The sequence below is a fragment of the Patagioenas fasciata genome, chromosome 3 (genome assembly GCF_037038585.1).
Source record: "Patagioenas fasciata isolate bPatFas1 chromosome 3, bPatFas1.hap1, whole genome shotgun sequence".
Taxonomy (NCBI): domain Eukaryota; kingdom Metazoa; phylum Chordata; class Aves; order Columbiformes; family Columbidae; genus Patagioenas; species Patagioenas fasciata.
In genome coordinates, this window is record NC_092522.1 from 24,700,743 (window position 1) to 24,714,030 (window position 13,288).

General features: G+C 38.5%; 1 protein-coding gene across 3 annotated transcripts in view; it reads right to left on the minus strand.

The window, feature by feature from the left end:
- Window positions 1-555: 555 nt before the first annotated feature.
- The window catches only part of DISP1 (dispatched RND transporter family member 1), an 88,908-nt gene continuing 76,175 nt past the window's right edge, over window positions 556-13,288 (minus strand). For all 3 annotated transcript variants that reach the window (XM_065835311.2, XM_071805958.1, XM_065835312.2), the window contains exons 4-8: window positions 12,676-12,799; window positions 11,284-11,411; window positions 10,746-10,843; window positions 8,638-8,735; window positions 556-4,211 (exon numbers count right to left, since the gene is read on the minus strand). In XM_065835311.2, the coding sequence (XP_065691383.1) occupies window positions 567-4,211; window positions 8,638-8,735; window positions 10,746-10,843; window positions 11,284-11,411; window positions 12,676-12,799 (4,093 nt within the window). In that variant the 3' untranslated portion in view covers window positions 556-566. The remainder of the gene's footprint in view (window positions 4,212-8,637; window positions 8,736-10,745; window positions 10,844-11,283; window positions 11,412-12,675; window positions 12,800-13,288) is intronic.

Sequence of the window (13,288 nt, forward strand, 5' to 3'; positions counted from 1 at the left end):
TGCTGAACTCCAAGAGCTTTTATTTAGATTTTGTTGGGAATAATAGTCAAAAAACCTCCCCAAACAGGTTACCCTGCAGAGCTGGTCTTTGAGACAATCCCCAATGGACACCGTTACAGTCCTGCTGCTGCTTCAAGCTGAGCACAAGCCTGCCAAGGCAGCAGTAGGATAAAGTTAAATTATGCAGTTGAAAACGTGGCAATCTCAGTCTACCCCAAATGTTATCAACCTCACAAGCCCTGGCTTCAGAAAAGGGGGATTTTCTTTGTAGCGCTTTATTTATTGATGTGGCTTATAAGGGGAATTCAAACTCTAATGCCCTGGGACAAAAACTAAATTAAATATAATCCATCTTATGAGTTTCAGCAAGAAAAACCCCATTCTGGACAGCATCAGGTTTTACTACATGTAATGGCTTTATGAAATGTATAAATGTTACTGTTCTATAAAATACATTTTTCATTCCAAAATGCAAATTATAATTCCTATTTATTCAGGACTTTCCTTTATAGTGTTTTAAACTTACTTTTAAAAGAAAGACACAGGATTGTCAAATTAAAGATTCATTATAGTGTTTTTATTAACAAACTTTGATTGGAAAGTTCTGGGCGCATTAACATAGGAGGCACATTGGCTTCGATGTTTGGCATTTGACAGTCAACAGAATTGCACTTCACTGCGATAGCCTTGCTACAACAGTGTGAATTTTCGCGGCAACCCTCATAGCGACCCTCTCTCACTGACCTGCTCAGCAGATGTTTTTTATCATTTTGGTCAGCCTTCAAAACCCGCTCATTCTGCAAGGAATGCTGATCTATCTTGCTCTCAGCTTTCTTTTTTTGCTTTGACAGCGAGGCTTTCTTGCTTTCAACCCCATTCGCTTCTGTACCACCCTTGTCATCACACTTGTCCATCTGCTGACAGAATCCCTTTGGGTTATTTGATAGACTGTTCTCACATTCAGAGCAGCGCACTATCAGAGGTCCTGCGTTTCGGCAGAGAAACTGCGAGGAGCTCATCACCTTTGGAACAGTTCTTAGGTTTTCCTCTGGGTTTTGATGAGCGTGTGGATCTGTCCTGTTTATTCTTTGATGTGCCTGAAACTGTTGCACTGACTGGAGGAAAAAATTTTTCGGCAGAGAGTTCTGCGTCATCGTTCTTTTGAGCCTTCCTTGAAGGCAACTGCAGTGGAGGACGTGCTGGACAGGGTGCACGTAACCTTCAGCGGTTTGCTGTAAAGCATTTATAGGAGCTACAGAGCTTTGGATCTGCAGAGTTCCCGGTGAAGGAGAACACTGGTAACAGAAGGTATCGCTTAACTGCTGACAGGAGTGCGGACTCCACTGCACTGCCACTTGCTTATAGGCATCGGGACAGCTACACTGCCTGTTCTGGGAGAAAATTGGGCATATGGTGTGCTGGTCAAGAGCTGGCGGTAGCATAGCTGAACTAGCAACATTTTTAATGCTTTTACTTACTTCACTACTATAGGCTGAATGCATTGGCATACACACGTTTTGCGGCCTGCTACTGAAGAGCTCAGAGCAGAGATGAGTTTCTTCGTACGTCACCTTCTCAGCAGGGTTACAGACACCGGTCTGGGACGCCAGAGGCTCAAGCTCATAGTGCTCATGCTCCATTTCTGGTTTTTGACTTCTGGAATCCAGCTGATATTTGCCAACAGGATGGGATTTATTTTGAGCTCTGCCTCCTTGAGCTTCTGAAAAGGTCTGAGAGAAGGCACTACACCGCAATTTTTTTGGTAGTGGGATCTGGCCACAAGTTCCTTGGGGTCCAAGGCATCGGCACATACACTGGAAGAAGAACGTTGCAAAAGCCCAACTAATGCACATTATAAGCATCATAAAAGTGCCAAGCTGCGTGTAGGCCAGCACTGTAGAGGGCATCATCATTGCTCCAGCTACAAATGTAGTCAATGCAGCCATAGCAATAGCAGAACCCATACGGCTTAAAGAGAAAATGACTTTTCCCTCTCGGTCAGGGTCAGGGGCTAAGCGATAGGCCACTCCATAATGAACAGCGAAGTCTACAGATAAGCCAACAGCCACTGAAATAGTGACAGATTCTAACACATTTAGCTCCCATCCAAGAAGAACCAGAGACCCTACAGTGACGAAAATAGTTCCAGCTATTGAAACTATTGCATAAAGGCTTATAATTATATTCCAAGTTGTAAGAAGCATTACGCTAAATGCAACAGCAACTGAAAGACCCATGGCAATCAGAGTACCATCAGAAAGACTATCCTGAAGATCGTAAAATTCGAGGTTACTCACAAACCAACCATTGCTAAGACCTTCAGGAGCAGAACTAAGCTCACTTGAAATCCATGAGTCGACCTCTTTGTAGAACTGATGCATCTTCTCATAAGCCAGTGTGAAGAGGTAGGTGCTTTGGAACTCCAACACCACTGCCCTGATGGTGTCATTCAGGTCAAAGCGAGGCCCTGGGGTTTTACTATCTAAATGGTACCCTGTGCTTCTTTCTAGCTCCATTATAGCCCTCTTGATACATAATTCAAAAACTTCTTGTTTGTAGGGAAAGCTCCAGTGGCTGCAGCAGGGGTAAAGAGACGGCTCATCGCAGTCTTGATTTTCCATCCACTGCTTAAATGTTTCAATAAAGCAGCTTGTGAAGTCTTGTTCTTCGGTCTGATAGTAAAACGTTTGATTTCTTAACTTCTGACAGAAACGTAAAATCCAAACCTGTGAAGCTGGGCTAGCAATATTAAAACTGCTATCTAGCTGCAGCTTTCCTTTACTTTTGGGGTTTAAAGGGTTACCATTATCCTCAGGTGTGACACCCCAGATTACTGTAATTGGCATGTGGAGCTCCTCTCCATGGTGGACACGTTCAAACATAAAAAGCTTTTTGTATTCTGCATCATATCGTTCAAATGGGTGAGAAGACCTAAATACCTGAAACTCAGAGAGCTCCAGTGATGGCAATTTCATCTTTGGATTTACACATACGATATATGCTCCACCAACTGTTAAGGCAAGGAACCAGAAAAGCCAAATATATCGAAATTTGATAACAATGCATGGCAAAACTTTTTCAAAAAATATCCTGGATGCTTCAGAGACTGCAAAAATAGTCTTGTGGAACATTTGGCACAACACTGTCCAGCAGTTTTTGTTGTTGTATACCCTCTGCTGAGGTTTCTTAAAGCAACTGAAAATATTGAGAAGATATCGTTCATGTAATACAACTACAGCAGGTAGCCATGTAACCATTAAAACATAATTCACCAAAATGGCAGTGCCGGCATAAACACCGAAACACCTGATTGCTGTGATATTGCTGACATAATTAGCATAGAAGGCAGCGGCGGTAGTAAAACTCGTGACAAACATGGAAAGAGCAGCGTGTTGCAACGTGATGCTCACTGTCTCAGAAGTTCCTGCATGAGGTTTATCAAATTTTGTGTAGTTCCAAACATCACATAAGACAAAAGCATCATCTGCTCCAATCCCAACAAGAATAATCAACGCAGTGAGATTCATGAATGGGAAGAACTCGAAATTAAATACTACCCGATACAGAAAATAAGAAATAATCAAGGAACTAATTATTGCAAACATGGTCATCAGCGTGATAAACATGGACTTCGTGTACACACACATAACTAATAAAACAATCACGATGGCTATGGCAGGATACACAGTATCCATCAACAGGTAATCCTGAAACAATCTATGTTTTATTCCAAACTCAATCCCTGTGACGGTGGTTACACCATCAGACGCATTCCAGTTCTCAAAGTTATCCAGGTAAATACTCATCATGCTTTCTCCTTTCTCGGTCGGGGAGAAGAGCATGCTGTATTTTAAAGCTGGTAAGACATAGTCAGCTGTCTTTGGGCTTAGAAAATCCTTGTCCACTAGATAGTGAAGGATCTGGTAAACAGCGTTGTACTTGGTACATTTGCGAGGCACGTTTGTACACTTGAGTTGGTCTTTCCTTTTGGCGTTCATGTCCCAGCAGTCCGGCCCCAGGGTTCCGTTGTAGTAGTATTTGGCACATGTGCGAAGCAGCTTTAGGGTGTGAGAGACATCCCGTTCGACAATCTTTTGACACGATGACCTGTTGTTTAGAATAGCCACATAGTTGCCCAGTGTCCAGCTGGGACAGCACGAAGCAGCAGTGGCTCTCTGGCAGAGATCAGCGAACTGGGAGTGGGATCTGATCTGTATAAAGACAGCGCAAAAAATACAGCTTAAAGTAATAGTCTGAATTATTAGAAATATTCACCCACAAAAAAAAAAAAATTCCAAAGCGATGAAAATTCAGCTTATGGTGTTTTTGTATTAACATTTTAAATTCTTATTTCCACACACATTGTTTCTGATCAGCATCCTCTTACCTGCAGCAGACTAAATCAGCAATAACTCAGTGTACTGACTTGTCACAGCAGCATAAAACTGGCAGCAGCATTCTAATTCTAGTGTTTGAAGATGCACTAAGGTTTTTTTTCCTGACTAAGGACTATTAAAGCTCTTCTGTTATCTCACACTATAGTCCTGCAAATAAACAACTGGCTGTACATCAGTGAAGTTTCACTCTGCTTGGAATCACATACTGAGGTTCCTAGGAGAGACGGGGACTCACTGTCCAGAAAGAAAGGATGTGACAGCTTTACGACACCCTCCATCATCTGACCTCTCTTCTACAACCCCTCGCTTTATCACTTTTTTAGCTCTTGCACAGCTGACAGACATTTCCCCAGCCCGGCCAGCCTGCCTCACAGGCACCGTTCGTCCCCGAGTCGTGCCGGATTTCCGAGGCACAAGATAACTCCCTGTGCCACAGAGCACCCCGAAGTTTTAACATTTTGGGTAAGGAGTCTCCATAGTTAAGTAAGTGTTAATCCCTTATGTGAACACTCTTCTTTCACTTCATTCCAGATTCCACTGAAGCCAGTGAGAGCATGATTTTGCTAAATCACCATAAGGTGCTTTTAGGCAAAAGTATCCATAAAATAGAACTGAAATTCTTGAGTTTCAAGGTTAGATCGGGGAAGTTTTCTCAAGTTGGGAAAACTCAATCTTGATAGGGCACAGGAAATACAAGTCTTAAAAGCCAGAACTTCTGGCTTGTTACACTGGCAAATTATCTTTCAAACAATTAGATATATGTAAAATTTCAGCCTTAAGTTACATAAAATGAACACTATTAATACAGTCACATTAATAAAGCCATGTGCTTAAGAGTTTACAGGACTTGGCTCTGAAACCGTTATCTGTGTATGTTTTAAATTTAGGTGATCTGAAATATACCACTTTGCCTTTTTTTTTTATTTTAAGCAAAATTGTACAGGCTTAATATTAGCAATCCTTTGTAATGCAGCCAAAAAAACCTGCACTAGGGGATTCTCATGGCAGTTATAAAAGCTTTAATACAGACTTAATTCTGTCAACCAGTTTCTGAACAATAACAAACTGGCATTCCAAAAAAACAGGATAATTCACATTTGATTGTTTCCAGATAAAAACACTCACACATGCAAACTCAGGAAAAACTGAACAACCTACTAAATAAAAGGAAGCACTGGAATACTATTTTTCATGGCACATCTCCAGGTTAATCCTATGAGGATATAATAGGCAAATTGGGAGGAAGGGATTGTATTGTCTTTTCTATGTATTCAAGTTCAAGATGGGCCAATAAGGTTTATATGCTGTTCTTCAACACTTGCTGCAGGCCACAAACATTTACCAGTAAAGTAACTGTTGCCAAAGATAAAGTAACATGAGCTGGCAGCTGGAAATTAGAAATTAAAATACAAAATTTAGCTCCGGATAGGTCATTAAAATACTATGAAAAAAATTAATATATTGTAGCATTGGGCCTTGCTGGTGATCCAAAGGAATTATAAAGGCCATTTTGCTGTTGCCAGATTTGGTCTGCCCCTGGCAGTATTTTCATTTATTTTGGAACAAGTAAGGAAACTAAGCGGTGCAGCCTCCACACATGCCGTGTCTGAGGGCAGATTTGCCCAAAGGAATCTACACAGAGACAGAGAATCACAAATACACAGTTTTGGGGAGGCAGTCTGAGGAGATCGTTTACAGTCTTTGAAGTTTATAAAATAACTGCTTATGGTTTATAGGGAAAACATTCTGCAATTAACAGGTGAAATAAAGGGCTGCTCTCATCCAAGAAGCAAAAAAATGTGAACACCTCCTATAGCTATTTTGTACATAATGTTTCCATGAAGATTGTAGGACTGCCATATGCTAAGCAGCTGTAGGATGGAGCCCCTAAGTGTCAGTAAAATATATAGTTAAAGTAGTTACAAGCAGATGGGAATATAATTAACACATAGGGGATATATTGCTAGCTCATATTAAAGCAAATAGTTGGTACTGAAATCCTGTTTATCATCAGAAAAATACATAAATTCTAAGGTTTGCATTCCCAGAAAATAGTGACGTTTTCCTGTCTTGAAACACAGAAAGCTTTGCCACTAACTTCAACAGTACTGTGGCCCTAAACAAGCACAAATTCAACAACAAACATAACTACAGACAGAAGAGAGTCTGTGAGACCAGGAGGTCACTGAAGCCATGCATTTCTCAGCTTCAGCCCTTTGCTGAGCCCTGACTACCTACATTTTATAATAAATTTACACAGACCAGCAATAATCACAAAACCTATCAATATCCATTTGGTTTGCCTACTAACTAGCTAAAAATCAACGCTGCTATCATGATGCACTGTCATTCTGCTCAGCTGAGATGTTCGATTACTGTATTAAATAAACACTTAAATTACAAAAAGGATACATAGAAACATTATCTGCAACCATATTCTTGATCAATATCTACACAACTGTGGGTGCAGCTGAAATAGCCAACATTTAATTTTCTAAGTGTCCTTATTTTAAAAAGAAGAGCTGTTTTTATGGATACAAGATGCATGGTTCTTGGTTGTTTGAAGTAGTTTCATCTTTCCCTCAAAAAGTAAAGGTTATTTGAAATTAGACATTATTATCAACTCGTGCATATAGGGAGAAAAAGAAAATTCTTCAGGACTAATGCAACCATTACCAAGATTATTCTTCAAAGGCAATGAACTGGTTTTTCTGCTGTTATAATGAAGTATTTTTCTTTTTCCATCCAGATTACATTGCTTTGCAACGATCTACATTAGCTGGGATTTACGTGTATCAGCTGCCCGTGTGACTAAACCTCTACAGTTAAACGCACAGATTAGCATCTCCTCCCTAACTCTTAATTTTTAGTCTTGTAAAAGGTTTCCCTCCTGATTGAACTGGTGATGTGATTCCTCCCCAGCTCACTTCATTCAAAACTGAGCTGGGTTGGTTTAAATACTGCACTTCGCTCATCTGGCTCACTCTGATCAAAAGAGATAAAGGGGAAATCACATGAGCCATCCTGTTGGGGCAATAATCTCCGATGGGGAAATGAGAAATGTTTCATGAGTGTGAGGACAAAAAAAACACCCCACCAGAGGCCAAGCAAGACAAAGTGCCAGCTGTTATGGAAAACACTGTGGGAATTTGCTAAATAGATTTGTCTAAAAGACCACGATTAAAAAATCTAATAATGAAAATATTCCTCATGAAATAGACGTGGTATAATATGAAGTTGTTTATGATTATTTTTGTTTTGGAGGAGAAAAAACCACCCTGGAAATAAAAGGATCATTATCAATAGAAGAAAATATGTTGATTTACTTCCATACAAAGTCACTAGTACCCAGCAATGTATGGTTACTCAGCAGTTCAAAGGAAACATTTTAGTAATTTCCAGCAAGTGACAAGCTTATATTTTACAAATGCACCACCTGAACGCTTATTTTAACATTTGCTGGTTAATTCCCATCAGTTGAAACTGGACATCAATCAGAGCACTAACTTATCTCCTCATGCATGTAAAATAAGTTATGGTAAACTCTGCAGCTGGCTATTACAATGGTTATTTTGACTATGTAGAAAGACAGCCAAGAAAAATTGCAACGGGGCCAAACAGACAAGGCCAAAGTGCCCTCTTTCATTCTCTCAGTTTTAAAGAGAAAATAAATACTACTCAGAAGGTATCACTATCCACATCTAATTAATTGGGCTATATTTCTAGGTACTGTATCTATGTTCCTTTGACGTCCATCTCCAACCTATTTTCTTTTGACCTAAAAATATATATATATATGTGTATTAAAAAAAAAAAAAATCTGAGTGACCCACTGGCTGTAAGAGAAAACTGCATATGCTATGAGGATGCAGCCAGTTCACTTGAAGGTCAAACAGCAAGAAAAAATGAATTATTTGCTGGAAAACAAGAACAAAAATCCATAGAATAATATCCTAAGAAGAAACATACAGCAAATGTTAAGCAAATTTCTGAAGCAACCCTTCTCCAGCCCATTCTGGATGGGATTAGTAGCAACTCAAATTCTCCTACATAATCTGATTTTACAAACTGAAAGCTGTTTTTTAACTTGGCCTGCATGCTGACTGACCATCTGAAAAGGGGGTGAACAATGTGAAATCCTCTCATACGCTACCAGCTGGCAATGGGCTGCAAAACAAAGTTTCAAACACATGCTTCATGTATCTGCAAGTCAAACAAATTAAATGCCATCCTTACTTACCCTCAAGTTATCTACATTGCACATTGACTTAATTGCATTCAAATTCCATAAATTCTCTCCTTCTGTTGATGTAAACACCACTCGTGAATAGCGATCACCTGAAATTACAGGAGTGGAGTTTATGGATTATTTGGGTGTGTCTGGTATCAAAGACTGAGGCAAAATCCCACCAATCAAAATGACACAGATTAAATATTTGTCAGTTGATGGGAATCCACCTCCTTTTCAAGATGAGCTATTTATCTCTAAGACTCAGTCCACATAAAAGTTTCAGTTTCCTTAAAGTGCTTATAGTAAATATGGAATTTTCAATATTGTATAACACTTAGAAGCTCTGCAGACTTCTATTCAAGCAAACAATCTTCTGAAACATGACAAACAAAAATCAAAAGATCTAATCAGCAAACTATGAAATTCTTGGCACAGCATAATGGCAGTGCACAGATAATAGTAATCAAAGGCTGATTTAGTAAGTCATTTGGGAATATAAATAATAATTATAAAGCTGTTTCTAAAAGAATGTTTTTGCCTTAGAAGCAAATGACTGCAGTGGAAATTGTTGTGATATCCTTGAGGCCATTTTTAAGAATTCTACAGTTTAGACACATACAGCTTAAGTTACAAATCAAATCACATTTATTAGAAGACAGTTTTTAGGAAAGGAAATATTTACTTAGTGGCAGTGAGATCTTCATGCACAACTAACAAGGGAAACATACATATATAAGCACAAATACAGAGTATTGCATAACACAAAATGGTACTTTGGGTTAAGAAATGTTACTACGTTAATTAAAATACTCCAAAAACCGAAGGGCTGATTTTTTTCCCCACTGCTGTGAATTTTGCCTTTCACGAGACTGTAATGAAAAGACTGAGGGGTCTTTTTATGATCTTCTTTTTCTCAAGAAAACTGAAATCTGCTGATCTTAAAGCAGGCAAAGAAAGACACTAGGAACGACAAATATGGGTCAACAGGAAATCAACTGTTTTCTTTAGACAATGGACTGGCAAACCTTCCCATAGAAGCACAATTACTTCATGACTGCCACAACTGAGAATATGCAGAAACAGGAGTGGAAAGAACGAGGGTGAGATGACACAGAAACAGTGGGCAGGGGAAGAGGAGTTAATTCCGCTTTGAGCTGCAGTTAATGCTCAGTATTAGGAACATTTCCTACACAAGATCTGCTCAGTCTAATTTGGTTCTGCTCACAGAAGCAGAAATGACAACTTTTCTCATGTCTTCTCACTTAGATGTAAGACCATATCGTAAGGAGAAAAAAAAACAAACCAAAACATAAATCTGTGTTTCACCCCGGTTTTTACTGGTCATTGCTCTCTCAGATCAAGTAATATAAACAAATAATTTCACAATTATGTTTTTGTGCTCTGTTATCAGTCTTCACAGACTGAAGTAGTTGCAAATGAGCCCAGGTCATTACATGAATAAAGGCAAGATCTAAATCTGGTAAACCACTTGCTCTCTGCCAGAACGGGACTTATCAAAGTTCTGCAGTAGGCCTTGTAAAAAGCCAATAAAGACTTTGTCTTTTCTGTCCTCTGGCTTAACTTAAACAGCTTCATAAGCCTTCGGTAATTTAAGTCAGGGGTTTGTGTTTGGTTTTGTTTGTTTTTGTTTTGTTTTTACCCTAAACAAAGCCCTAAACTCTGGACAGGATATGACCCGTGGATGTCTTTTAGGACATATACAGGAGAAGTATTTTGATGTAGGCTTTTTAGAGTAAAGTTATAGATAAAACAACTTTTTCCCTAGTGTGAACTGAATGCTACCTCTATAGTCATACACAAAACACTGTTTTTACAAAAATCAGCATTACCAATAACTATTAAAAATTTTACAGGAAATGGAACCGATTAATGGAAGAGCTTTAAGTAAATACATTTGCTTGCTAAGAAGAACCAATAGAACACAACATTTCAGCCCAAATTCTTCAAAGATTTTTCTACACCAAAAGAAAGTGCTTATCATGAATATACTAAGCAAAAAAAATTTTCCTAATAAAGCATAGAATATACAGGAGAGATTAGAAATCATTCAACTGGCAGAAGTTTTTCGGTCTTCCTTATATCATTTCTCCTCTTACTTGGAATGTCACAGAAAAAGGTATCCTTGTGGAAGTTCCAGTCTGCTTGCCTCTTCTCTCTTTCGTAGTGATCATCTGACCATCTATCATCCTGATGACTAAAACAGAACAAATAGTTTTACCTTAGCAAAGAGATCGTCAATAAAAGGAGTATCCAAACAAGTCACACATCTTAGTAACTCTGACATATAAGAAAACATATTTTTACCAATGTGACCTTGGTATACAAAAACTGAAACATTACTTGAATTTTCTGTATAAATTAGAGACTTCAAGGGAAATTACATGGAGCACAGTACTGAAAATACCCATAATTCAAAGAGAAAAATAAAATCACACTTCTTTTAAAGAACTCATGATGGGAAATACCTAGTTCCATGTGACAGACCTTGAGAATTGTAGATGATCAGATTCAATATTTATTGAAATAAGTGGCAGTGTATATATATATATTAACTTCAGAGGATATTGAAGCAATCTCTATGTACATACAAAAAAATCCCAATAAAATAAAATGCATTTCAATACAAACTCTTACCTCTTAGCTTGCTCATCTGCATATTTGAAAGGATAGTTTGCAAGTGTTGCTTTGTACCCTGTGTTTTTCACCATGTTGTTCCATGTGACCAATCTCTGTCCTATGGCTGTCCCTCTTGGTTCAAAACCCTAAGTAAAGAGCACCACAAAATTCCATTAATACCATTCATTCTTTAGCTCAAACGGGAAAGTGGAAACATGATGAAAGTGATGGATAGTTTTCATTATGAAACACAGTTACTCCAGGCATCTACTTCTAAGGGTAAAATGCTTTATGACAGGTCAGACAAAACAATGACCAACTATACAGAGTGACAAGGGATTAAGAATTCTTGCACGTATGACTTCTCTCCCTCAGAAGTGATGATGATTTAGTCTACCAAACATTCAACACTTAGTTTTCAGAGAAAGGGTGTTCCACAAGGTCCTCTTCTGTATCTCAATTATCACTCTTTACTGATGAAGTACGAATACAAACACTGAAGTGTATCTTCTCTATTTCTCCAAGAAAAAGGCAAATCTTTAAATAATTCTGAAAGTGACTTTGAAACAATTTCAATAACTTGGCTGTTTTCAAGAAATACACATTACAGATGGATACATAGAGATATAAGCTACTATAATATAAATAACAATAATTTACAGGAACAGTATATTTTTATTTGAGGATAATAATTGAACGCAATATTTTCAATAAAAGTCCTGAGAGCCACTCATGGGTAGATAGCTCACAAAAACTAAGAAATGAGTGCAGTATTTAACAGAATCTGCTAAAAATTACTTTCAGTCTCTCAATATGGATATCATCTCATCCCCAGAAGGCACTTAGAATCCGCGTTCCTTTAACAGATCCTGACCCTCACTCTTTGAAACCTGATTTAGAACGTATGGGCTGTGTTGTACTGTGCTGTACATCTAAAACTGGGATGAATTTGCATTATTCAATGCACACGGGTTCTGTTGAAAGACATATGAGCTTCCAACAGCAAAATGCAGTAGGAATTTAAACAAGTGGCCAGCATTCTCTGATGGCAACTGTGTTTTTGTATCCTCGTTAGCTGCTCTCATGTCAAGATTTAATGCATTTTTTTAAGTTAGAGGAATTAAATGGCTCTTACACCTTACTTCTTTCATGGATTCATTAGCCACAAATTGCTTCTGCAAGCTTACTGCCAACTGAATCTCTCTGAAAATTGATTCCCAAACAGAGTCACGGTACAGGGAAGCTCTTCAGCTATGTTAAGAGTCACTTTTCTCCTCCGGGCAGAACTCAGCTTCAGAGGAACGTATCAATTGCTGTACTTGTATCTGCTGCTTCCTGGTACCGCTGCAAAAAAAAGCCAGCAAACCAAACCCACTCATTTGTCAGTACAATTGGTTAATATTTACCTACCAGTAATGGATCAGAGAAATCTGGAAGGTCTGGAACTAATATCCCGACCAGCGCACACACCACTATTAACACCGTACACATGCCCAGGACCACCACAGGCCAGTCAGCGATCAGCGCAGCGTAGCTATGGGGAGAGGAGCACAGAAAAGATGTTACAGAAATAAAAGTTACACACAAAAATAATCCATCCTTCTCTAAGGAACCATGCTGAAACACTGACCTGTCTTCTCTGTCCTACCTGAGATTAAGCTACCACACGTGGATGGAAACCATTTGGAAACAGTTTATTTCTATGCTCTTTTTTTGAAGTAAGAAAACAAAAAACACCCCCCCTTTCTATGAAGTTTCCCTACTGAAGCTTTATATTGTTACGCAGAAAAGCTTTTCATATCAGACTACTATTTTTTTCCCCTCAGGATTCTGACAAACATGTAAGTTTTATCTCAGCTTTTCTTTCTGCTGCTACAGAGGTAATCAACTATGGGCTACTGAAATACATAATTCTGTTGTTTAATACATGTTCAGTATTTGAAACAGTTATAGCAATAATTTACATCAAATTTTTTTTACATAAAAATGCAAAAAAAAAAAAACGCAAATGTGAAGTGAAAAC